Source organism: Argentina silus (assembly GCF_951799395.1).
Source record: "Argentina silus genome assembly, chromosome: Y".
Classification (NCBI taxonomy): domain Eukaryota; kingdom Metazoa; phylum Chordata; class Actinopteri; order Argentiniformes; family Argentinidae; genus Argentina; species Argentina silus.
The window spans coordinates 4,180,001-4,207,500 of record NC_139654.1 but is presented as its reverse complement, the minus strand read 5'-3'; the positions used below and the strand labels follow the sequence as shown (position 1 = coordinate 4,207,500).

Genomic DNA, 27,500 nt, shown 5'->3' with positions numbered 1-27,500 from the left:
ACCCAACCTTCTGGTTTTAGGTTTTCCTGAATAATTTTGAGGTAATCCTCCTTCTTCATTATTCCCTTTACTTTCTGTAAAGCACCAGTTCCACTGGTAGCAAAACAGGCCCAGAGCATAATACTACCACCACCATGCTTGACGGTAGGTATGGTGTTCTTGGGGTGAAAGGCCTCACCTTCTCTCCTCCAAACTTATTTCTGGTCATTGTGGCCAAATAGCTCAATTTTTGTTTCATCTGACCACAGAACTTTCCTCCAGAAGGCCTTTTCTTTGTCCATGTGATCAGCAGCAAACTTCAGTCAAGCCTTAAGGTGCCGCTTCTGGAGCAACGGCTTCCTTCTTGCACGGCAGCCTCTCAGCCCATTGCGATGTAAAACACGCTTGACTGTGGACACTGACACCTGTGTTCCAGCCGCTTCTAATTCATGGCAGACCTGCTTTTTGGTGGTTCTTGGTTGACTCTTGACCATCCTGATCAATTTTCTCTCAGCAGCAGGTGATAGCTTGCGTTTTCTTCCTGATCGTGGCAGTGACACAACTGTGCCATGCATTTTATACTTACAAACAATTGTTTGCACAGTTGATCTTGGGACCTGCAGCTGCTTTGAAATCGCTCCAAGTGACTTTCCTGACTTTTTCATGTCAATGATGCGCTTTTTCAGACCGTGCTGAGCTCCTTAGATTTTCCCATTGTAGCGTTTTTGGCTGAGTGTAATGAGTGTATCAAACAAGTCTTATTTAAATGGGCTGAAATAATTCACCAGCTGTAGTCAATCATAATCACTCATAACAAGTTAAGAGGCCATGCCACAAAGCAAATTTGATTGACACAACTTTCTACATCACCAAAAATTGATAATTCAAGGTGCTGTATGTATATTTTTGACCCAGCAGATTTTGTCACATTTTCATAAATTCATAAAAAGAACCAAACTTCATGAAAAATCAATTTTTTTGTGACTCAAGACTGCCATGACATACATGTTCTTTATAAGTGTATGTAAACTCTTGCATGTGTGTGGGTGTGTGTGTCTAACTGTCAATAATAATAATAATATTATCAAGATTGTGTCACAAAAAATGTGGATCTACTGTTCTTCCCTGTTCCTTGTATATGATTGACATTATATATTAGTAATAGAATGGTGATCAGGAGAAAACTAATAGACAGAGAAGTACAGTAAATAATATCTGTAACTTAGCAAACAAACACAACAGGGTCCATATCCAATCACAAAGCCCCCTCCCTAAATGTCCAACCAATCACTGGGTTTTTCCCTCCTCAGGTCCAAGTCCCGCCCTAATCCACTTAGTCCCAATAGAAAACGGATCCGTCTTTTACAAATTACATTCATGGCATTTAGCATACGCCTTTATCCAAAGCGACTTACAAAAATACATTTGTTTAAGTAAGTGAATCATCTTTCCAACAGTCATCATTAGACAAAGTAATCAATGCTCACACCAGGGGCCATTGGCAGTTGTAATGCCAGTAGGCTATTTTTATTAATTTTTTAAAATTGATTTCATTAGCAGGAGAGAACTTGTACAGCGAGTTAGCAAGGGTGAAAGAGGTCTTGGGGTTGGGGTTGCCCGCTTGGATGTGACCAGTTTTTGAACATCCTCAGGCGAGAGGGGGAGAAATCTGATAAACCAGAGACTGGGTGTTGCACAGTGGGTTTGGGAGGAGAGGTAGCATTGTTGGTGAGAGGTAGAGGGAAGGAGCTGCTAATGTCATCAACCTTCTTTTCAAAATAGGTGACAAAGTCATCGGCAGACAGAGAGGAGGGAGGAGCGGGAGGAGGAGGGTTGAGGAGTGAGGAAAATGTGGAGAACAGTTTTCTTGGGTCAGAGACAGAGGTGTGAATTTTGGGATGGTAGTATAAGGCTTTACCAGCTGATGCAGATGAGGTGTAGTTGAGGAGGAGAGAGAGATAAGGGTCTAGATCATCAAGCTTGCAGGGTTTCAGACAGCCAGGGAGCGCGTGGAGAGGATGGTGCCGGCCTTGATATCTGTGGACAGAGAGAGTCGACGGATGAGGAAAGAGAGGACAGGAGGGTGGAGGAAGCTGCGTCAGTGGATAGAAGAGAGAAAGATTCAACAGAGGGTAGGGCGGTTAAGACAGAGGAAGAAAGAGTGGTGAGTGAGAGGGTGCGCAGGCCGCGACGAGAAGACACAGTGTGGGTATTCTCAGCCAATGTTCTTGTAGACAAGAACCACGTTTCACCGCGGAGGTCAATGTTCTTGTAAACAAGGTCGATCCACCGGTTCTCTGCAACACGTTAGATTTCATTTTGTGGGCTTTTAGACTAAATGGTCGTCGCAGACCCAGGTCACTCCAACCTTTGTACTCCCCCAGGGGGTGCAAATCCTATTGTCTCCCCTCCTCTTGGTAAAGCCTCTTTTTATGACTTTCCATTTCCCCATCAGTCGGACATTTAAAGTCGCATAAAATTCAACATCTATTCTATCAAATACTAAACCATCAATGAAAACATCCAAACAACAACAGACCCTAAACTCTAACCCCCTAACCCTAATGGAAATACTAAACCATCAATGAAAACATCCAACCAACAACAGACCCAAACCCCAAACCCCTAACCCTAACCAACAACAGACCCTAACCCCCAATCCTAACCCGAACCCCAACCCGCAACCTTAATCCTACTTATTTAACCCTTTCGGGACCTCAAACGCGCAGCTGCGTTTTCAGGGGTTTCCAAAATGTTTTGATCAATATCTCAGTGATAATCCGGCGTAGAAACATGGTTTAAATATCCCCTGAGCCCTCCTGTGACATGCCCTCTCACTTACAGACGGAGCTATTAACCTAGGAACAGCTTGGTACAGGCCCTCCCTGCGTAATTGGTGAATTTGGAAGCAGCCTAGCTTGAGTCGCTCAGACACTGCCTTTTACCGTCGTTGATTGGTCAATTCGCACGTCCATCTTCTTCGCTACACGTGACGTCGGCATTGTCGGTATTGACAAACATTTCAGTGACAGTGACAGAGACAGAAAGCAGAGAAGATGTGTTTACAAGGATCCATTAGAAGTCCTTTTTTATATTCTGTCTAGTATTTTATTCATATTGTATGCCATTTCTGTGTAGCTCAGGACTTCATGAATGAATTTCAAGCACCAAAACAATTCATCCACATGGGTAAAGGTATGTTTTCACATGGGATTTGAAACATTTCTGAAAAACGGATTCGAAATGTTCAGGTTTAGGCCTACTTACCTCTTCACACAGTGCTGTTGGGGTAAACATCTATCACAATCAAGAAAGCTGAGTTTGTACTGAAAATATTGATATGAAACACTTGGGTATTATTTTGTATGGAAGTGACTTCAAATTGAGAAAGAATAAATGTATGTAAAAATGGAGAAAATACCCCTGGTCCCCAAAGGGTTAACCTGCAAAGTGAGGCCTTCTCTTTCCCCCCCATCAGAACAATGTGGGACCTGTCCATGTTAACAACCCTTGACTGATACATGTCTCTCTCTCTCTTTGTCTCTCTCTCTCTCCCTCCCTCTCTCCCTCTCTCCCCCCCTCCCTCCCTCCCTCCCTCTCTCCCTCCCTCCCTCCCTACCTCTTCTCTCCATCCAATCTCTCTCTCTCTCTTTCCCTCTTTCTCTGTCTTTTTTTCTCTCTCCCTCCCTACCCCCCTCTCTCCCTCTCCCTCCCTCCCTTTCTCCCTCCCTCCCTCTCTCCCTCCCTACCACACTCTCTCCCTCCTTCCCTCTTTCTCTCTCTTTCCCTCCCTTTCCTCCCTCCCTCCCTCCTCTTGCTCTCCGTGCCTCTCTCTCCCTCCCTACCTCTCTCTGCTACTCTACCTACCTCTCTCCCTCCATCCTCTCCCTCCCTCCCTCCCCCACCTCTCTCCCTTTCTCTCTCCCTCCCTCTATCCCTCCCTCCTTCCCTCCTCTCCCTCTCTCCCTCCCTCTTTGCCTCCCTCCCTCCTCTTTCTCCCTCCTTCCCTCCCTCTATCCCTCCCTCTATCCTCTCCCTCCCTCTTTCTCTCTCCCTCCTTCCTCTCTCTCCCTCTCACCATCCATCCCTCCCTCTATCAATCCCTCTATCTCTCCCTCCCTCCCACCTCTCCCTCCCTCCCTTCTTCCTCCCTCTATCCTTCCCACTATCCCTCCCTCTATCCCTCTTTTCCTCCCTCCCTACTCTCTCTCCCTCTCTCCCTCAATCCTCTCCCTCCCTCCCTCACCCCCTCTCTCCCTCCTGTCCCTCCCTCTCTGCTTCTCCCTCCCTCCTTCCTCCCTCTATCCCTCCCTCTCTCCCTCAATCCTCTCCCTCCCTCCCTCCCTGCCCCTCTCTCCCTCCCTATCTCTCTCCCTCTCTCCCTCCTCTCCCTCCATCTTTGCCTCCCTCTCTCCTCTCTCTCCCTCCCTCTATACCTCCTTCTCTGCCTCCCTCCCTCCTCTCTCTCATTCTCTCCCTCCCTCCCTCCTTCCCCCCCTCCTTCCCTCCCTCCCTCTATCCTTCCCTCTATCCTCTCCCTCCCTCTTTCTCCCTCCCTCTCTCCCTCCCTCCCTCCTTCCTCTCCCTCCCTCTCTTTCTCCCTCACTCCCACCTCTCTCTCCCTCTCTCCTTCCTCCCTCTATCAATCCCTCTATCTCTCCCTCTCTCCCTCCCTCCTTCCTCCCTCTATCCTTGCCTCTCTCCCTCCCTATTTCTTTTTCTCTCTCCCTCCTCTCCCTCCCTCTCTGCCTCCCTCCCTCCTCTCTCTCCCTCTCTCCCTCCCTCCTTCATCCCTCTATCCTTCCTCTCCATTCCTCCCTCCCACCCTCTATCACTCCCTCCCTTCCTCTCTCCCTCCCTCTTTCTCCCTCTTTCCCTCTCTCTCTCCCTCCCTCCCTCTCTCCCTCCCTCACTCTTTCTCTCTCTCTCTTTCTTTCACTCCCCTCTCTTTTCTCCCTCCCTCCCTCCTCTTGCTCTCCCTCCGTGCCTCTCTCTCCCTCCCTACCTCTCTCTACTACTCTCCCTCCCTCTCTTCCTACCTCCTTTTTCCCTCTCTCCCTCCCTCTCTCCCTCTATCCTTCCTTTCCCCCCCTCACTCCCTCCCTTCCTCTATACCTCCCGACCTGCATCCCTCCCTCCCTCTATCCTTCCCTCTCTCCCTCCCTCTATCCTCTTTTTCCCTCTATCTTCTCCCTCTCTCTTTCTCCCTCCCTCTATCCCTCCTCTCCCTCTCTTCCTCCCTCCCTCTATCCCTCCTCCCTCTCTTCCTTCATCCCTCCTCTCTCTCTCCCTCAATCCTCTCCCTCTCTCCCTCCCTTCCCCCCCTCTCCCTATCTATCTCCCTCCCTCTATCCCTCTCTCTATCTCTCCTTCTTTCCCTCCCTCTATCCTCTCCCTCCCTCTATGCTCTCCCTCCCTCCCTCCTCCCTCTTTCTCTCTCCCTCCCACCCTCCTCTCTCTCCCTCTCACCCTCCATCCCTCCCTCCCTCTATCAATCCCTCTCTCCATCCCTCCCTCTCTCCCTCTATCCTCTCCCTCCCACTTTCTCCGTCCCTCTCTCCCTTCCACCCTCCCTCCCTCCCTCTTCTCTCTCCCTCCCTCCCTCTCTCTCCTACTCTCCCTCCCTCAATTCCTCCTCTCCCTCTCTCGCTCCCTCCCTCCCTCCTCTATCTCCCTCTCTCCCTCCCTCCTTCATCCCTCTCACCCTCTATCCTCTCCTTAACTCTTTCTCCCTCTTGCCTCCCTCCTTCCTCCCTCTATCCCTCCCTCCCTCCCTCCTTCCCCCCTCTATCCCCCCCTCCCTCTCTCCCTCCCTCCCTCTCTCCCTCTTTCTCCCTCTCTCCCCCCCTCCCTCTATCCCTCCCTCTCTGCCTCCCTCATTTCTTCCTCTCTCCCTCCCTCCATCCTCCCTCTATCCCTCCCTCTTTCTCCCTCCCTCCTCTCCCTCCCTCCCTCTCTCTCTCTCCCTCCCTCCTCTCTCTATCCCCCCCTCCCTCTCTCCCTCCCTCCCTCTCTCCCTCTATCATCTCCCTCCCTCTTTCTCCCTCTCTGCCTCCCTCATTTCTTCCTCTCTCCCTCCCTCCATCCTCCCTCTATCCCTCCCTCTTTTTCCCTCCCTCCTCTCCCTCCCTCCCTCTCTCTCTCTCCCTCCCTCCTCTCTCTATCCCTCCCTCCCTCCTCTCCCTCCCTCCTTTTCTCTCTCCCTCTTTCCCTCCCTCCCTCTCCCTTTCTCCCTCCCTCTACCCCTACCTCCCCTCTCTCTCTCTCTCTCTCTCTCCCTCCCTCTCCTCCCTTCCTCTTTCTTCCTCTCTCTCTCCCTCCCGTCTGTAGTGAATGGAGTGGATGTTTTCCTGCCACCAGAGCCCAAGACCAGAGCCCAGGACCAGTTCTTCCAATGTGAGTGTGTTTCTCCTGAAGTAGCTGACAGTTTCTCTCTCTCTTTATCTCTCCCTCCCTCCCTCTCTCTGTTCCTCCCTCCTCTCCCTCCCTCCCTCCCTCCCTCCATTGATCCTCTCCACAAACCCTGAGACACAACTAGAGATCTCTAGGAGAGGGAGAGACTCATCAAAGACAGCCTACATATCTGACTCTCCCTCTCTCTCCCCTCTCTCTCTCTCTCTTTCTCTCTCCTCTCTCTCTCTCCCTCTCTCTCTCTCTCCCTCCATCCCTCTCTCTTTTTATCTTCCTCCGTCCCCCTCTCTCTTCCTCCTTTCTCTCTCTCTCTCTCCCTCTCTCTTTCTTTCTCCTCTCTCTCTCTCTCTCCATCCCTCTCTCTCTTTCTCTTCCTCCGTCCCCTCTCTCTCTCTCTCTCTCTCCTCTCTCTCTCTCCTTCCCTCCCTCTCTCTCTTTCTCTTCCTCCGTCTATCTCTCTCTATCTTCCTCCTCTCTCTCTCTCTCCTCACTCTCTCTCTCTCTCTCTCCTCTCTCTCTGTCTCCCTCCCTCCCTCTCTCTCTTTCTCTTCCTCCGTCTCTCTCTATCTTCCTCCTCTCTCTCTCTCTTTCTCTCCCTCTCTTTCTCTCTCCTCTCTCTCTCTCCCTCCCTCCATCCCTCTCTCTTTCTCTTCCTCCATCCCCCTCTCTGTTCCTTCTCTCTATCTCTCTCTCTCCCCTCTCTCTCTCCCTCTCTCTCTCTCTCTTCCTCTGTCCCACTCTCTCCCCCCTCTCCTCTCTCCCCTCTCTCTCTCTCTCCTCTCTCTCTCTTCCTCCGTCCCTCTCTCTCTTCCTCTGTCCCACTCTCTCCCCCCTCTCCTCTCTCCCCTCTCTCTCTCTCTCCTCTCTCTCTCTTCCTCCGTCCCTCTCTCTCTTCCTCTGTCCCACTCTCTCCCCCCTCTCCTCTCTCCCCTCTCTCTCTCTCTCTCTCTCTCTCTCTCTCTTCCTCCGTCCCCCTCTCTGTTCCTTCTCTCTTTCTCTCCTATCTCTCTCTCTCTCTCTCTCTCTCTCTCTCCCTCCCTCCCTCTCTCTCTTTCTCTTCCTCCGTCCCCCTCTCTCTTCCTCCTCTCTCTCTTATTCTCCCTCTCTCTCTCCCTCTCTCTCTTCTCTCTCTCTCCCTCCATCCCTTTCTCTCTTTCTCTTCCTCTGTCCCCCTCTCTCTTCCTCCTCTTTCTCTCTCTCTCTCCTCTTTTTCTCTCTCTCCTCTCTTTCTCTCTCTCTCTCCCCCTCTCTCTCTCTCTCTCTCTCTCCCCTCTCCTCTCTCTCTCTTTCTCTCTCCTCTCTCTCTCTCTCCCTCCATCCCTCTTTCTCTTTCTCTTCCTCTGTCCCCCTCTCTCTCCCCCCTCTCCTCTCTCTCTCTCTCTCTCCCTCCCTCCCTCCCTCTGCTCTTCTCCCAGATGCCTGTGAGCTCACACTGGACCCAAACACAGCACAGAGAAACCTCTCTCTGTCTGAGGAGAACAGAAAGGTGACATGGGGGAGAAAGAAGCAGCCGTATCCTGATCACCCAGAGAGATTTGACTACTGGGAACAGGTGCTGTGTAGAGAGGGTCTGACTGGGCGCCGTTACTGGGAGGTAGAGATGAGTGGAGGAGAGGCTGGTATAGGAGTGACATATAAAGGAATAAGCAGGAGAGGATATGGTGATGACTGTGTGTTGGGAAACAATGACAAGTCCTGGAGTCTGTACTGCTCTGGTAACAGTTACTCCACCAGGCACAATTATAAGAACACTGACATACGTGTCCCCACCTCTGGCTCCCACAGAGTAGGAGTGTATCTGGACTGGCCGGCCGGCACTCTGTCCTTCTACAGCGTCTCCTCTGACACACGGACCCTCCTGCACACATTCCACTCCACATTCACTGAGCCCCTCTACCCAGGGTTTTATCTTTGGAGATTGGGCTGTTCAGTGACCCTGTGTTAACTAGTCTCAGGGAGATCACACTGAACACCAAAGGCTCAAAGATGATGGACTGATGATGATCCAACTGAGATGTTGGATGTACAGATGTTCCCTCTCCGAGTGTAGGGTGTAGGATTGTTGTGTGTAGTTATATTATTTTTTACTATATATATATATATATTTCTATTATATATATATATATATATATATATATATATATATATATATATATAATATTATATTAAATTAAATTAAATGCATCTGATAGTAAAATAGACTGCAATAGAGTGACAAAAAATAGAAGCTTACATGTTTTTTGTTTTTTTTATGGAAATGAAACTGACAATCCAGATGAATGATTAGATGATCAAATCAGACTGATGATGAACTCTGAGAATAACACAGGAGAGAGTGTCTGTATGTATATAAGAGTTGGTTAGATTGGGTGTTTGAGTTGTGATGCTGGATCACGTTGCTGTGTGTAAGATAGCAGGGAGTGGATGTGAAGACAGCTCTCCTTCTCTGTCAGTACAACATGGACATTTTCTGTAATTCACTTTCCATAGATTCCTTCACCTGTCTATCTATCCAACGTACATGTTGTTCCTTCTCCTCTGTGTGTGTGTGTGTGTGTGTGTGTATATATATAAGAGTTGGTTAAATTGGGTGTTTGAGTTGTGTCACCGAGGGCGAGTCTAGTACGGCCTTTCCCCGGCCTGAACACCATTCCCAACGTTCCCCAGTTAAGCACGGCAGGATCGGCCCGAGGTTTGAGAGCAACCTTGGTGAATCACCATGACACGGCAAGAGAAAGAGAAAAAGCTTAGCAGCTGGGGGCCCAACCTGACGAGGGACACCGCGGCTGAGGATGTTCCTGAAACACATTTTATCTTCCATCTATCCCTCAAATAGGTGCAACTGCATAACTGCTTATGAATGATAAGTTGATTCAAATAGGTGCGACTGCATAACTGCTTATGAATGATAAGTTGATTCAAATATGTGTAACTGCATAACTGCTTAAGAGGAACTAGAGTGTGAGTGTATGACCCCGTGTCAACATGTCTGCTTAGGCCTCATTATGATGACGGCATGCTACCAATGAAAGTACTAAGAATAGAAGAATACCAATGTTTGATTGTGTGAATCTTACTCAGGGATGATTACTGATGTATGATACTATATTACTGACGTTTATTTTGATGATACAGAGTTTTATTATTGCATATAAGGGGATATTATATAGGGCCTTCGGGGTGAAGTATGTCAGGTGGTGGGAATCCCCAACAAAAAGTACTACTGTGTCCATAATCAAGTATGAGAATGATAACAATGATTAAGTGTAACAATGTGAAGTATAGAGTGATTTACTGGTTTTGATCTATGATATTTGATTACTATACTGTATTACTGTTTGGATGTATTGTATTGATGTCGATGAGGTTTTGTAACACTGAGAGTTGAGGGACAGAGAAAGTTCCTTAAAAGGACTTCCCCAAAAGCACTTCCTTATTTACTTTAGAAGGAAGCTACTTAGCTACTAGCTTAGCTTAGCCACGGTTCAAGCTAATCACTCAAAGGGTTAAACACCGCTCTGTTTGGAGACAAAGAAGATGTCACATGTGAGGAATCTTGGGTCTGTTAGTAAACAGAGATTATGTCATATGGGAGGAGTTTTGGATCAAAAGCAGAGTATAAAATAAGCTCCCTGGAGCAGCACAACGGTCATTCCCTGCTGAGGAGCGTTAAAACCTGAAGAACCGGAGCAGGACGGAGTGTGTTGGATACCTCACCCCGGGGTGGAACTGGAGCTCTCATAGTCTGGTGCCCGAGAAGTTCTCCGTGGCCGGAGTTCACACTTTGATCAAATCCTGACTAACGGACTCACCACTGGATTGGGAATCAGAGTCCCTCGGCCAGGGGAGCATAACACCGGCTCTTTACCACAGCCGTGGCGGAAAGAGGAACCGGCTTCACTCGACGGAGAGGAACTGGGACTTCTCTAAATTTCACAGACAAGTAGATCAGGCAGAGTAGGGATAGAGGTAGAGATTTTATTCTTTTCTTATTTTTATAATTTTTATATTTTCATCATTTTTATATTTTAATACTCTGTCTGTAACCCATTTTTATGATAACTTAGCTATGCTGTAATGCTTCAAGCCATTATTAAACAATCTAACCTGCATTTAAAGTAACAGTTTTCTAAACTCAATTTTTAAAAATGTTATTTTTATTGAACTATTCCATTCATCATTAGTATTTTACCTCCTCCTGGTGACATAAAAGGTTATAGATTACTGTGCATATTTCATCATAGGATCTGAATGGTTATATCTAGCCCATCATTACCTCCTTTGGGTAAATTGTACTTACCGATAAACACCTTTCCGCAACCACACCAACTTGCACATATAAGATTAGAGCAGTCGTTAACCATAGAGGTTACCCACTTCTGTGTACGGTTTTCGGGGGAGTTTTCAGTTCAACTGAAGTGGGTAAAGGAAGTCAATGGAGGAACTATGGGACGTAGACTGTTAACAGCGGAGTGAGTCTAATCGACACCAACCTACACCGGACCTGTTAGGAAGTAGCTTACAGGGTAAGACCCTGCAGGCTGAGGTCCATACCTGTTAGACAGAGGGTTGGGCCGGGGCACCTGTACAGGGCCTGACTGCCGGGAGACAGTAGTTGAATAACTAGTAGTTGAATCACTAGTAGTTGAATCACTAGCAGTTGAATCACTAGCAGTTGAATCATCACTAGAAGTTGAATCACTAGTAGTTGAATCACTAGTAGTTGAATCACTAGTAGTTGAATCACTAGTAGTTGTATCACTAGTAGTTGAATCATCACTAGCAGTTGAATCACTAGTTGTTGAATCACTAGTATTTGAATCACTAGCAGTTGAATCACTAGTAGTTGAATCACTAGTAGTCGAATCACGAGTAGTTGAATCACTACACAGCAAAATCGACAGACTCAAATTAACTCTTCTAATAGAGGTAATTTCAACACTTTTAAAGTGTCCGGAGGGGTCCACTCCCCACAGAGTGAATTGAACACTTTTGAAAGTGTTGCCATGTTTACACTATAATAGAGTTCATATCAACTCTTTCTATTGTTGAAATTTAACACTGCTTAACACTTACCAGTGTTACATGTTTTCAACTCCATTGCTTAGTGTTAGAAATTAACTCTCTCAGTGTGATTTGAATTTCTATAAAAGGAGTTGCCTCATTAACACTATAAAGTCAAAATATGCTACTATACAATTAAAATAAAACATTTAAATATTTCAATAATTCGGAAATGAACCAATTAAAAATAAGAATGACATACAAGTTGATTGCTTTATGAAAAACATTTTTTATTTTGTTATCATCCAGATCTTGATGGCAGATAAATAGAAGACAAAACAAAGACAATTTAAATGTCCACGTCACACTGGCTCCCTTCTGTCGGTAAGCCAAGGTACAAAGTAAATATGCATGGTTTTATTACTAAGCATTTCATCACATCTTATTTACAAATGCAATGAACAAAATTAGATGATGTATGTCACAGAATAGTACCAGACTTTGAGGCTTATTCATTCAAAATAAAAAATAAAAAATAATGTAACAACTTCCCTGCGACACCTTTGTGACAGAAGTGCAATCTGTATTTACTGAGAACTTTTCTACATATAAGAATAGGGCACTATGTATGCTTTGTGACTATTCTCATTAGAGCACTGCTTGTCAAATGGTTTGAAATGAGTCAGTTCATCAACGCAGATAACAGAAAACTCATCCATTTGGTCTTCTATACAGTAGGCATTAAAGTGGTCATCATAGTACATTGTTTCTACATTACAGGCTATTATGAAAGCACGCTCTTCGTATATAATAATATCACAGATCTTTTTGAAAGCAGGGAGATCATCGGTACATCCAGTGCATATGAACAAATCAACCTGGTACTCAGTACCATCATTTCTGACCCAGTTGTTGCTTGAAACACTTGAACATGCTTCTAAATATAATGTCTGACTAAGTTCTTCCCCACCTTGCAAGGTGCTGATTGTTTTTGATGTTGTAGGACCAAATTCAAATAATCTAAAACAATAATTTTCAAATTGAAACACCAGTTGGCGCTGATGCTGCTTCACCAATGATTTGGTGAGATTTTTTAAATCTTTACCACATCTTTAGAAAAATGCGTGTTTGGCTTCAAATCGCATGCACCACATATGGATAAGAGGGCCAATTTTTTGCATGCATCTCGGATAGTGTATCATCAAATGGTGCTTGGGGATCAACTTCTTGTCGAGAAACAATGCTTTGAACAGAGTATGGTGATCACGGATCAGATGTTTCAAGTAAGAAACACCTTTTACGGTGTAGAAAAACACTATATTGACAATCTGTATTAGAAGGAGCAGAAAGTTCCAGTGACTGTTATCCCTTTCAATGACATCACCCAGTGTGTGCAGAAGACACCATGACTGGACAGCATTCTGACCCGGGTGTTTGCTCTTATCATCCATCTTTAACCCAGTTGGTTTGTTTTTATGTTCTGTGGAACCGTAATTAAAGCTCTGTATCCTGTCTGACAATGAGTTCAAAGAGACATAGCCCTGTTTAACAAGGTACTCAAAAACCAGCTTAAGTTCATACTGTACCACACCCTCTAGCAAATCATGCATTATATCAACAGCATAGTTATCAGTGTTATGGAAATACTCTAATGAATTGAGCACACGTGACTTTTTAACACCATATAATGACCGCAGTTCAGGATTTTTATTTAGTGCCCTACAATGTTCAGTATGACCCTCTTTGGAACGGAAAATTAACCCAGGATGATTCTCAGTAAATACAGATTGCACTTCTTCCTTACTCATTAAACAAAACCTACAGAAATGTGCTATTTAAAGCCAGATTATCTCCTGTTACTTGAATAACTGAGCCAAACAATGGTTGTTCAAAACAAGGAAGCTGTATTCCTTCGGTTTCTAAGATTTTCAGGTCATCAATAAGAGGCTTTAGTATCACATCAAAACCATATGTCTTCAGATCTTCAGTGTAGAATAGAGCTGCAAGATGTATTAGATACTGATTAGTATCAACCTCTTGATCCATGCTGTGACTATGCACCTTGTTGTGGTGCTTTCGGAAGCCACTTGTAGTACAACATGATAATGGACAACCTAGCTCTCCACATTTTAAACGTAATGTTTTGCCAGGATATAGACCATGTTGAAATTTTAGATGTTGACAAAGAACCAAACAATTTTTGTGGTGCGCTTTACATACAAAACATGTGAACATCTTGAAGGCTGTTTATAAATGCAGTCCTCTCGCTGCAGCAGTCGTGCTCTAAGTTCTTTAACACGTGGGCTCTCCTTTGCTCTTCCGATATCGATGTTGTAAATTGTGGTTTGGATAAATGTGTAGAAATTACAAAGAGCTTTGTCTTATGAAAGACTGAAGACGTAGTGAGTTTTGAACAGTTCATCAAAAGCTGCCACTGATGTATGTGCCTTGCATGGTATCGGTTTTCGGTCGATAACAAGGTAGAACCGTTGGATATCATTCCTTTGCTCACCGATGCAGAGGAGGAATGGTTGTTTTGTGTCAGCAGTCTCAAGGAAGGTAGTCACACTGGCTCCTTCCTGTAGGTCAGAAAAGGGACAAAATAAATATGAAAATTAAACTCTTTGCATGGTTTTTTATCACCAAGCGTTTCATCGCAGCTTATTTACAGATGGAATGAACAAAATGAGATGATGTATGTCTCAGAATTCCAAAGTAATCTGCACCTCAAAACGCACATCTGAGGTTTAAAAATGAACTTTTGCATACTTTAAGATATCTCACAAGATGGCTGGCTGCATGAGCTGGACTGATCTTGGCTGTTTTTTTCTGGCCTCTTGAGGTCGGAGGGAGCAGATGCAGCAGCAAAAGGATTAACGACATATCACTGTCTCATCCTAAAGACATCACAAAAGAATTAAATTAGACACTAATGAACACTAATGAAATATTTTGGAAATACAAAACCGTCTTTACTGACCGTGGTTGTCCTCAGGATGAGGTTCAGTTCCTGACAGCAGCTCAACAATGTACTGATTTGGTGGAAGAGTCTTGCAGTCTGCGATGACTTTTGGCTTGAAGAATGTTGACCACTTTGCCAGGAATTTCTGAGACACTTCGTCACCAAACATCATGGAGAAATCCTGGTCGATCTACAAACAAGGAGACAATATTTTGATATACAGATTTCAGTATAGATGACAAAGGGAAATGGTGGGGTCAAATACTGAAACTACTACAAAAGCTAAAGATTTTCTTACCAATCCAGGCACATCAAGGAAATGAAGGAACACATCCAGGACTGATGATGATGCATCCTCATCATGGACCATCTTCTGTCGATACTCATTTTGTCTCTGACCACAGATTCATCAGTTGAATGTCTGATTGTAGATATCGCCTCCCTGCACTCCTCACCAAATAGCTGGTCATAGGCCAACAAAGATTCTCGTCTGGTTTTTGGACCATCCTGAATAACTGTCTTGGAATGACCCCAGGAGCCAGCAGAGGTGTTGCGTTGAACCGTCTTGATCCTCCATGCAATGTAGCCAGTGTTACCCTCAGGATCATAGTAGTGTTCCTGTTTAAGACAACAAAACCAAGGCACACATATTCATATAAATTACTCAACACAATAAGTTTAGACACTGACAATATAAAACTTTACAAAAACTAGTGGGAAATACAAGGCTGAGAAACCTATATACTCATCTGAAACAGGATTTAAATACAAACAAGGAAACTAAAAAGGGAAGAAAGTATAGAAAATACAATGGTTTGGGTTTTCACATAGAAAACAAGAACTTACATATCCTTGTTTGGAGAATGGATCTTGGAGGTACGGAAAAAGTGTCACAATTCCCAGTGCATAATTGGTTCTCACACTTGACGGTGGAATCCTCCTTTGTCTCCCGGGAATTTAGGCTCTGTACAGAACCCCCGACCAACCCTCAGATAACAGGTTATGGATCCTCAGCCTGAGGGGTGTTACCCTGTCAGATGCTGACTGGTCCTATGTAGGTTGGTGTCGATTAGATTCACTCCGCTGTTAACGGTCTACATCCCATAGTTCCCCCCATATCTTCCTCTACCCACCTCAGCTGCACTGAAAAATCTCTATGGTTAATGACCACTCTAATCTGACATGAGTGCCAGTTAGTGTGGTTGCAGATAAAGGGTTTTACCCTTTATCCAAAGGAGGTAATAAGGGGCCAGATATAACCCTTCAGATCCTAAGATGTATTATGCACAGTAGTCTATAATATTTTATGTTACCAGGAGGAGGTAAAAAGGCTTATGAGGGATGGAATGACTAAAAATGAAAAAAAAAAATATATATATATATATATATATATAATAATAAGAATAATAAGAATAATAAGAATAATAATAGTAATAATAATTAAGAATTAAATTTGAGAAAACTGTTCCTTTAAATGCAGGTTAAATTCTTTAATGATGGCTTAAAACATTGCAGCATTACAATGAAATTTAGAGAAGCCCCAGTGTCAATTGATCAGAGCGAAGCCGGTTCCTCTATCCGCCAGAGCTGTTGTTATACAAACAAAGGTCCGCCAAGGTCCTCCGTTGTACTCGAGTGGCGAGTCCTGAAGTCAGAATTTAATCAGAGTGTGAGCTCCGGTCACGGAGATTCTGCTCGAGTGCTAGAGTATGAAATCTCCAGTGTCCACTCCGGGGTAATCTTCAACACACTCACTCCTGCTCCGGTCCTTCAGGTGTTACGCTCTGCAGCAGGGAATGACCGTTGTGCTGCTCCAGGGAGCTCTTTTTATAGTCTTCAATGGGGCTTTTTGTTACCCCCACCCTTTCTTATCTAGTTCATTCAGTCAGGCATAGAATTCGATCTAGTTCTCAGTCAAGCCTAGAATTCTATCTAATTCATTACATCACCCTGAGTTCGCACCCATGCTTAGTCATGGGCATAAGGCACCTGTTGTTATGTCTACTAGACATACTTATCACTCTCCTGCTCAAACATGGACTCAAGGCCACTTCTTATTGTGCAATTATATTCTATTTTTGTAACATACTAATCTAGGCCTTTCTCAAAGTTAACATTTAGTACATATGGTATACAATTATCATTAGCACACATGAATTATACAGTTAAACATTAGTATGGTGGCCTACTTCAGTAATCATTTCTGAGTAAGAATTATACAGGCAAACATTAATGCATTTGGTTGCCTACTTCAGTATCAGTTAAACCGTTATCACTACAAGGTCCAACCAGATGTGTTGACCCGGAGTCATACACTACCCTTATAATTTCTCTTATTCAGTTTTGCCTTTTGCACATATTTGAACTCATTTATCATTAACCAATTATATATATTTGACTCAACTTATCATCAATCAGTGACACTCTTTTGAATCAACTTATCATTTCAGTTACACACTTTTGAATCAACTTATCATTAATCAGTTACACACATTTGAATCAACTTATCATTTCAGTTTCACACATTTAAATCAACTTATCAGTTACACACATTTGAATCAACTTATCATTAATCAGTTACACACATTTGAATCAACTTATCATTCATAAGCAGTAATGCAGTTAACACCTATTTGAATCAACTTATCATTCATAAGCAGTTATGCAGTTGCACCTATTTGAAGGATAGTTCAAAGATAAAATGTGTTTCAGGAACATCCTCAGCCGCGGTGTCCCTCGTCAGGTCGGGCCCCCGGCTGCTAAGCTTTTTCTCTTTCTCTTGCCGTGTCGTGGTGATTCACCAAGGTTGCTCTCGAACCTCGGGCCGATCCTGCCGTGTTTAACTGGGGAACGTTGGGAATGGTGTTCAGGCCGGGGAAAGGACGTACTAGACTCACCCTCGGTGACACAACTCAAACACCCAATCTAACCAACTCTTATATACACACACACACACACACACACACACACACACACACACACACACACACACACATAGGAGAAGGAACAACATGTACGTTGGATAGAGAGACAGGTGAAGGATTCTATGGAAAGTGAATTATAGAACATGTCCATGTTGTACTGACAGAGAAGGAGAGCTGTCTTCACATCCACTCCCTGCTATCTTACACACAGCAACGTGATCCAGCATCACAACACAAACACCCAATCTAACCAACTCTTATATACATACAGACACTCTCTCCTGTGTTATTCTCAGAGTTCATCAGTCTGATTTGATCATCTAATCATTCATCTGGATTGTCAGATGCATTTCCATCAAAAAAACAAAAAAACATGTAAGCTTCCATTTTTTGTCACTCTATTGCAGTCTATTTTACTATCAGATGCATTTTATTTTATTTAATATAATATAATATATATATATATATATATATACAGTAAAAAATAATATAACTACACACAACAATCCTACACCCTACACACTACACACTGGGAGAGGGAACATCTGTACATCCAACATCTCAGTGAAAACACACCACTATCCAACTGCATCATGTTCTGATCCGTCATCTTTGAGCCTTTGGTGTTCAGTGTGATCTCCCTGAGACTAGTTTACACAGGGTCACTGAAGAGCCCTGGTACCAAACCCTAAACCCTGGGTAGAGGGGCTCAGTGAATGTGGAGTGGAAGGTGTACAGGAGGGTCTGTGTGTCAGAGGAGACGCTGTAGAAGGACAGAGTGCCGGCCGGCCAGTCCAGATACACTCCTACTCTGTGGGAGCCAGAGGAGGGGACAGGTATGACAGTGTTCTTCTTATTGTGACAGGCGGAGTAACTGTTACCAGAGCAGCTCAGACTCCAGGACTTGTCATTGTATCCCAACACACAGTCATTACCCTCTCCTCTCCTGCTGATTCCTTTATATGTCACTCCTATATAAGCCACTCCCCCACTCCACTCTACCTCCCAGTAACGGCGCCCAGTCAGACTCTCTCTACACAGCACCTGTTCCCAGTCCTCAAATCTCTCTGGGTGATCAGGATACGGCTCCTCCTCTCTCCCCCGTGTCACCTTTTTGTTCTCCTCAGACAGAGAGAGGTCTCTGTATGCTGTGTTTGGGTCCAGTGTGAGCTCACAGGCATCTGGGAGAAGAGCAGAGGGAGGGAGGGAGGGAGGGAGAGAGAGAGAGAGAGGAGAGGGGGGAGAGAGAGGGGGACGGAGAAAGAGAAAGAGGGATGGAGGGAGAGAGAGAAAGAAAGAGGGAGAGAGAAAGAGAGAGAGAGGATGAAGAGAGAGTGGGACAGAGGAAGAGAAAGAGATAGAGGGATGGAGGGAGAGAGAGAGGAGAGAGAGAGAAAGGAAGAGAGAGGGGGATGGAGGAAGAGAAAGAGAGAGGAGAGAGAGGAGAGAGAAAGAGAGAGAGAGAAGGAACAGAGAGGGGGACGAAGGAAGAGAAAGAGAGAGAGAGAGGAGAGAGAGAAAGAGAGAGAGAGAGAGAGAGAGAGAGAGGGAGGAGGAAGAGAGAGGGGGATGTAGGAAGAGAAGGAGAGAGAGGGAGGGAGGGAGAGAGAGAAGGAACAGAGAGGGGGACGGAGGAAGAAAAAGAGAGAGGGATGGAGGGAGAGAGAGAGAGAGGGAGAGAGAGAGAAAGAGAGAGGAAGAGAGAGAGAGAGAGAGAGAGAGAAGGAACAGAGAGGGGGACAGAGAAAGAGAGAGATGGATGGAGGGAGAGAGAGAGGAGAGAGAAAGAGAGAGAGAGGGGAGGGAGAGAGAGAGAGGGGGACGGAGGAAGAGAAAGAGAGAGAGGGATGGAGGGAGAGAGAGACAGAGAGAGAGGGGAGAGAGAGATAGGGAGAAGGAACAGAGAGGGGGATGGAGGAAGAGAAAGAGAGAGAGGGAGGGAGGGAGGGAGGGAGGGAGAGAGAGGAGAGAGAGAGAAAGAGAGGGCGACGGAGGAAGAGAAAGAGAGAGAGAGAGGAGAGAGAGAGCAAGAGAGAGAAGGACCAGAGAGGGGGACGGAGGAAGAGAAAGTGAGAGAGGGATGGAGGAAGAGAGAGAGAGAGAGGGGGGGACAGAGAGGGGGACGAAGGAAGAGAAAGAGAGAGAGGGATGGAGGGAGAGAGAGAGAGAGAGAGGGAGAAGGAACAGAGAGGGGGATGGAGGAAGAGAAAGAGAGAGAGGGAGGGAGAGAGAGAGAGAGAGAAAGAGAGACAGAGAGAGAAAGAGAGAGAGGGGAGAGAGATAGAGAGAAAGGAGATAGAGAGAGGGGGACAGAGGAACAGAAAGAGAGAGAGGGAGAGTCAGATATGTAGGCTGTCTTTGATGAGTCTCTCCCTCTCCTAGAGATCTCTAGTTGTGTCTCAGGGTTTGTGGAGAGGATCAATGGAGGGAGGGAGGGAGGGAGGGATTGATAGAGGGAGAGAGGGAGGGATGGAGGGATAGAGGGAGGGAGGAACAGAGAGAGGGAGGGAGGTAGAGATAAAGAGAGAGAGAGACTGTCAGCTACTTCAGGAGAAACACACTCACATTGGAAGAACTGGTCCTGGGCTCTGGTCTTGGGCTGGAAAACATCCACTCCATTCACTACAGACGGAAGGGAGGGAGGGAGGTAGAAAGGGAGGGAGGGAGAGAGGGAGGTAGAGAGGTAGAAAAAGGAAGGGAGGAGAGGGAGGGAGGGGGAGAGAGAGAGGGGAGTTAGAGGTAGAGGGAGGGAGGAGAGGGAGGGAGGGGGAGAAAGGGATAGAGGGAGAGAAAGAGAGGGAGGGAGGGAGGGAGATGAAGGGAGAGGAGGGAGGGAGAAAGAGTGAGGGATAGAGGGAGGATGGAGGGAGGGAGAGGATGGAGGGACAGAGGAAGGGAGAGATGGGGGGAGAGAGGTGGGGAGGGAGGGAGAGAGAGGCATGGAGGGAGAGCAAGAGGAGGGAGGAAAGGGAGGGGAGTGAAAGAAAGAGAGAGAGAGGGAGTGAGGGAGGAATGGAGGGGAGGGAGGGAAAGAGGGTAGGATAGAGGGAGGGAGGGAGGGATAGAGGGATGAAGGAGGGAGGGAGAGAGGGAGAGAGAGGAGGGAGGGAGGCAGAGAGGGAGGGAGAGGAGGGAGAGAGGAAGGGAGATAGGGAGGGTTAGAGGGGGGGTGGGAGAGAGAGGATTGAGGGAGAACGGGAGTGAGAGAGAGAGGGAGAGAGGGGGGAGGTAGAGGGAGGGAGAGAGGGAGGGAGGGAGGGAGGGAGAGAGATAGAGAGACATATATCAGTCAAGGGTTGTAAACATGGACAGGTCCCACATTGTTCTGATGGGGGGAAAAGAGAAGGCCTCACTTTGCAGGTTAACCCTTTGGGGACCAGGGGTATTTTCTCCATTTTTACATACATTTTTTCTTTCTCAATTTGAAGTCACTTCCATACAAAATAATAGCCAAGTGTTTCATATCAATATTTTCAGGACAAACTCAGCTTTCTTGATTGTGATGAATGTTTACCCCAAGAGCACTGTCTGAATAGGTAAGTAGGCCTAAACCTGAACATTTCGAATCCGTTTTTCAGAAATGTTTCAAATCCCATGTGAAAACATACCTTTACCCATGTGGATGAATTGTTTTGGTGCTTGAAATTCATTTATGAAGTCCTGAGCTACACAGAAATGGTATACAATATGAATAAAATACTAGACAGAATATAAAAAAGGACTTCTAATGGATCCTTGTAAACACATCTTCTCTGCTTTCTGTCTCTGTCACTGTCACTGAAATGTTTGTCAATACCGACAATGCCTAAGGTAGGTTAGGGTTTAGGGTCTGTTGTTGGTTGGATGTTTTCATTGATGGTTTAGTATTTGGGTTAGGGTTAGGGGGTTAGGGGTTAGGGTCTGTTGTTGGTTGGATGTTTTCATTGACGGTTTAGTATTTGGGTTAGGGTTAGAGGTTATGGTTAGGGGTTTGGGGCTTAGGGTCTGTTGTTGGTTGGATGTTTTCATTGATGGTTTAGTATTTGGGTTAGGGTTTGGTGTTAGGGTCTGTTGTTGGTTTGATGTTTTCATTGATGGTTTAGTAATTGGGTTAGGGTTAGGGCTTTGGGTCTGTTGTTGGTTGGATGGTTTACTATTTGGGTTAGGGGTTTGGGTCTGTTGTTGGTTGGATGTTTTCATTGATGGTTTAGTATTTGGGTTAGGGTTGGGGTTAGGGGTTAGTGTTAGGTTGTAGGTTAGGGGGTTAGGGGTTTGGGTCTGTTGTTGGTTGGATGTTTTCATTGATGGTTTAGTATTTGGGTTAGGGTTAGGGGTTAGGGCTTTGGGGTTAGGATCTGTTGTTAGTTAGATGTTTTCATTGATGGTTTAGTATTTGATAGAATAGATGCTGAATTGTATGTGACTATAAATGTCCGACTGATGGGGAAACGGAAAGTCATAAAAAGAGGCTTTGCCAAGAGGAGGGGAGACAATCGGATTCGCGCACCCTGGGGGAGTCCAAAGGTTTGAGTGACCTGGGTCTGAGAGGACCATTTAGTCTAAAAGCCCACAAAGTGAAATCTAACGTGTTGCAGAGAACGGGTGGATCGACCTCGTTGACAAGAACATTGGTGAGAATACCCACACTGTGTCCTCTCGTCGCGGCCTGCGCACCCTCTCACTCACCACTCTTTCTTCCTCTGTCTTAACCGCCCTACCCTCTGTTGAATCCTTCTCTCTTCTATCCACTGACGCAGCTTCCTCCACCCTCCTGTCCTCTCTTTCCTCATCCGTCGACTCTCTGTCCACAGATCTCAAGGCCGGCAAGATCCTCTCCACGCGCTCCCTGGCTGTCTGAAACCCTGCAAGCTTGTAGAATAGGGCTCCAGGCAGCTGAGAGGAAATGGAGAAAATCTGGCCTTCCTGATGATCTAGACCACTATCTCACTCTCCTCCTCAACTACACCTCATCTGCATCAGCTTCTAAAGCCTTATACTACCATTTCAAAATGTAATCCTCTGTCTCTGACCCAAGGAAACTGTTCTCCACATTTTCCTCACTCCTCAACCCTCCTCCTCCCGCTCCTCCCTCCTCTCTGTCTGCCGATGACTTTGTCACCTATTTTGAAAAGAAGGTTGATGACATTAGCAGCTCCTTCCCTCTACCTCTCACCAACAATGCTACCTCTCCTCCGAAACCCACTGTGCAACACCCAGTCTCTGGTTTATCAGATTTCCCCCCCTCTCCCCTGAGGATGTTCTAAAGCTGGTCACATCCAAGCGGCAACCCCAACCCAAAGACCTCTTCACCCCTGCTACCCCACTGTACCAGTTCTCACTTGCAAATGAAATGAATTAAAAATTAATAAAAATAGCCTACTGGCATTACGACTGCCAATGGCCCCTGGTGTGAGCATTGATTACTTTGTCTAATGATGACTGTTGGAAAGATGACTCACTTACTTTAACAAATGTATTGTTGTAAGTCGCTTTGGATAAAGGCGTCTGCTAAATGCCATAAATGTCAAATGTAAATGTAAAAATGTTGGCGTTAGGACGACAGAGATCGGGTGAGATTACGTTAATAAATAAAGATTCCTAATTCCAAAAAAGGAAAGATTGAGGTAGAAAGGATAAGACCTGCAGATGGCCAGAGGTGGATTTGTGAGGGGAGTAAAGAGAAGAGGTTCTTAGAGGTTAAATGGGGGTTAGGGTTAGGGTTAGGGTTAGGGTTAGGGTTAGAGTCAGGGTTAGGGTTGGTTGCTTTTATGACTTGTGAAGAAAAGTCTTTGGATAAACCATCAGCTCTAGTCTTTGGCATTTTTATTTCAAAGTATTTTAACTTTGAATTTAAACTGCCATTAGTTTGTTTTTTAAGGCTGGTGAAGGTTCCTTCTTGTTGGGATTAGAAATTCGCGAGGATTATTTGGTTTGGAGTCGCGTCACGGACGGATCCGTTTTCTATTGAGACTAAGTGGATTAGGGCGGGACTTGGACCTGAGGAGGGAAAAATCCAGTGATTGGTTGGACATTTAGGGAGGGGGCTTTGTGATTGGATATGGACCCTGTTGTGTTTGTTTGCTGAGTTACAGATATTATTTACTGCACTTCTCTGTCTATTAGTTTTCTCCTGATCACCATTCTATTACTAATATATAATGTCAATCATATACAAGGAACAGGGAAGAACAGTAGATCCACATTTTTTGTGACACAATCTTGATAATATTCATTATTGACAGTTACACACACACACACACACACACACACACACACACGTTTACATACACTTGTAAAGAACAGGTATGTCATGGCAGTCTTGAGTCACAAAAAAACTACTGAAAATGTGACAAAATCTGCTGGGTCAAAAATATACATACAGCACCTTGAATTATCAATTTTGGTGATGTAGAAAGTTGTGTCAATCACAAATGCTGTGTGGCATGGCCTCTTAACTTCTTATGAGTGATTATGATTGACTACAGCTGGTGACTTATTTCAGCCCATTTAAATAGGGTTCGTTTGATACACTCATTACACTCAGCCAAAAACGCTACAATGGGAAAGTCTAAGGAGCTCAGCACGGTCTGAAAAAGCGCATCATTGACATGAACAAGTCAGGAAAGTCACATGGAGCCATTTCAAAGCAGCTACAGGTCCCAAGATCAACTGTGCAAACAATTGTTTGTAAGTATAAAATGCATGGCACAGTTGTGTCACTGCCACGATCAGGAAGAAAACGCAAGCTATCACCTGCTGCTGAGAGAAAATTGGTCAGGATGGTCAAGAGTCAACCAAGAACCACCAAAAAGCAGGTCTGCCATGAATTAGAAGCTGCTGTAACACAGGTGTCAGTGTCCACAGTCAAGCGTATTTTACATCGCCATGGACTGAGAGGCTGCCGTGCAAGAAGGAAGCCGTTGCTCCAGAAGCGGCACCTTAAGGCTTGACTGAAGTTTGCTGCTGATCACATGGACAAAGAAAAGGCCTTGAAGACCAGTTCCACTGTTTTGCTGCCAGTGGAACTGGTGCTTTACAGAAAGTAAAGGGAAAACCCTCCAAATTCTTCAGGAAAACCTAAAGCCAGAAGGTTGGGTCTTGGACATAGTTGGGTGTTCCAACAGGACAATGACCCCAAACACACATCAAAAGTGGTAAAGGAATGGCTAAATCAGGCTAGAATTAAGGTCTTAGAATGGCCTTCACAAAGTCCTGACTTTAACCCCATTGAGAACATGTGGAGTGTGCTGAAGAAACAAGTCTGTGTCAGAAAGCCAACGAATTTGAACTGCACGGATTCTGTCAAGAGGAGTGGTCAAAGATTCAACCAGAAGCTTGCTAGAAGCTTGTGGATGGCTACCAAAAGCGTCTAATTGAGGTGAAAATGGCCAAGGGACATTTAATCAAATATTAGCATTGCTGTATGTATATTTTTGACCCAGCAGATTTTGTCACATTTTTAGAAGATCCATAATAAATTCATAAAAGAACCAAACTTCATGAATGTTTTTTGTGACTCAAGACTGCCATGACATACAAGTTCTTTACAAGTGTATGTAAATTTCTGACCACAACTGTAACTGGTCTGAAGTTGAGGTGATGAAAGTTGAGCAAGTAGAGTTTGTAACCCACCTGTAGTTGAGATGTTGGGTTAGGGTTAGGGTTAGGGTTAACCTTAACCTTAACCCTAACCCTAACCCTAACCCTCACCCACCTGTAGTTGAGATGTTGGGCCATTCTCCCTTAAGGAGGTCCTCTAGTTTGTCTCTCAGCTCAGACACAGCATCACTCACACCTCCAAACAACTGAAGAGGACCCTCAATGATGCTGGGGAAGTCTGAACATACACTGGGACTGGAGAGAGACTGATAACTCTGGAGAGAGAGAGACAGAGAGAGAGACTGATAACTCTGGAGAGAGAGAGACAGAGAGAGAGACAGAGAGAGAGACAGAAAGAGAGAGAGAGAGAGAGAGAGAGAGAGAGAGAGAGAGAAAGAGAACAGAGGATGAATGAATAATTGAACAGTAATCTTGTTTCAGTATTGCAGATGGAGGGTCAGTGTGGTTACCTGGAGGAAATGGATGGGATCCTCTGTGTGTGAAAGCTGCTCCAGCTCAGCGTCTCTCCTCCTCAGCTCAGCTATCTCCTGCTCCAGCTTCTCCACCAGTTCTTCAGCCTGACTCACTGCTGCCTCCTGCTGGGCTCTGATCAGCTGCTTCACCTCAGACAACCTTCTCTCAATGGAGCGGATCAGCTCCGTGAAGATCCTCTCACTGTCCTCCACTGCTGTCTGTGCAGAGCGCTGTTAGGACACACACACACACACACACAAACGTCTTAAGGCAATTGAATCTTATCAGACAGGAAAAAGCCCTGGTTTTGATGGCATACCAGTAGAAGTATATGAAACTTTTGTTGAGATACTGAAACATCCATTACTGGCAGGAGAAGTTCCTCCAAAAACAACAAACTATCTGACACACAACAAGAGGGTCTGATCTCGCTATCACTGGTCAGTATAAAGACCCAGTCTATTTAAGGACGGGCCTCTCCCTAAAAGCTTCAATCATTCAAAAACTATACTATACTTTACCAAACTGGTTGTGTAGCAGATTACTAAAAGAAGCTCACCCTCGATTTAAAAAAGGCCTGTTGGCCTTCATACAGATCACAACATCTCAGTTTTAGGATGTTGAAAATGAAATACTCTACAAAGTACCACCCTTGTTAAAACAAGGCATACAAAGCTGGTTACAATTTCAATGTTATCCTCCAGAACAATCAGATCAAATATTACAGCAAACAATCAGATTAAATTCAAATATACTATTTACTAATAGTGTGTGTGTGGATGGAGTTGATATATCTTAACACGTACAACAGGAAAAACACCAAATAAACCATAATGGACATCAATGACTATGTAAAATAATAAATAAATGAATAAATAATAATAACATAAATAGGTACCTAGTAGATGGAATATATTTGTAATAACTATTAAAATGAATAAAACAAACAAAGTACTTAAGTCCTCTGATGATGGGGGGTAGTGACTGGGCAAAAAGAAGAAAAGAAAGAAAACACACACACACTCACACACACACACACACACACACACACACACACACACACACACACACACACACACACACACACACACACACACTCACTGTGAGAGACTCCACAGCCTGTTTGGTCTCCTTCAGTTGCTTCTCTCTCTTCTGGACTCTCTGCTGGACTTCCTGCTGACTCATCCCCAGCTGACGCTGTAGACACACACACATTGTTACTGTATACTACACACTGTTATGATTCCAGAAGAGAGAGAAGCACTGTTACACTGTTATGAGTCATTGTACCTGTTAAAACTTGTCTGATAAGAACCAGATTGTAAAACAACAAACACCAACAACCTTATCCCTCTCCATACACAAACACAGTCATGTGGAAGAGACTTTGGATCTCTGGAAATTTCATTCAATCAGTCAGTGACATTTACTTTTAGATGTTTTACAGACAGAGTCACCAACTAGTAGCTCTGGTTCTTACTTATTACTCATAGTTGTCCTGTATGTGATATTCAGAGTAATACCAGTCTGAAGCTCTTCTTCTTACCTGTTTCTCCGTCCTTTCTGCTGCAGCTGTGACTGTGTCATGGCCTTTATGTTCATCCATGGAACACAGATAACAGATACACTGCTGGTCAGTACGGCAGAACATCTTCATCACTTCATCATGACGAGAGCAGATCTTCTCCTGCAGTTGTGTGGAGGCGTTGACCAGCTTGTGCTTCTTAAAGGCAGGAGATTCATAGTGAGGCTGGAGGTGAGTCTCACAGTAAGAGGCCAGACACACCAGACAGGACTTGAGGGCTTTCTGCTTTCTCCCAGTGCAGAAATCACACGCCACATCTCCAGGTCCAGCATAACAGTGAGCAGGAGGAGCAGCTTGGAGTCTTGTCTTCTTCAGATTCTCCACTAATTCAGCCAACAGAGTGTTTTTCTGTAAAAGAGGCCTTGGGATGAAGGTCTGTCTGCATTGGGGGCAGCTGTAGACCCCCTTCTGATCATCCTGATCCCAGCAGCCCTTAATACAGCCCATACAGTAGCTGTGTCCACAGGGAATAGCCACCGGATCCTTCAGTAGATCCAGACAGATCGGACAGCTAAAAGAGTCCATGCTCTCTGCCATGTTGCTGCACACACGACCAGACTGAGCAGCAGAGTGTCAGAGATAC

At 45.1% G+C, this 27,500-nt stretch overlaps 3 protein-coding genes across 3 annotated transcripts in view; 1 reads left to right on the top strand and 2 right to left on the bottom strand.

Moving 5' to 3' along the window:
* The window catches only part of LOC310823930 (tripartite motif-containing protein 16-like), a gene marked incomplete at its 5' end in the record, with an annotated part of 11,624 nt that extends 3,170 nt beyond the window's left edge, over positions 1–8,454 (top strand). Inside the window, 2 exons of the mRNA XM_083696870.1 lie at positions 6,310–6,375; positions 7,806–8,454. Coding sequence (XP_083552996.1) covers positions 6,310–6,375; positions 7,806–8,335 — 596 coding nt within the window. The 3' untranslated portion in view covers positions 8,336–8,454. The remainder of the gene's footprint in view (positions 1–6,309; positions 6,376–7,805) is intronic.
* Positions 1–27,500, bottom strand: part of LOC310823733 (uncharacterized protein) — a 566,003-nt gene that overhangs the window by 54,275 nt on the left and 484,228 nt on the right. The gene's annotated exons all lie outside the window — the stretch shown is intronic.
* LOC310823612 (uncharacterized protein) lies at positions 17,817–27,454 on the bottom strand (the record flags this gene model as incomplete). The annotated part of the gene is made up of 6 exons (XM_083696499.1): positions 17,817–19,212; positions 19,826–19,902; positions 24,974–25,133; positions 25,329–25,562; positions 26,434–26,529; positions 26,879–27,454. 6 exons carry the CDS (start codon positions 27,452–27,454, stop codon positions 17,908–17,910), a joined length of 2,448 nt encoding a protein of 815 aa, XP_083552625.1. The 3' UTR covers positions 17,817–17,907.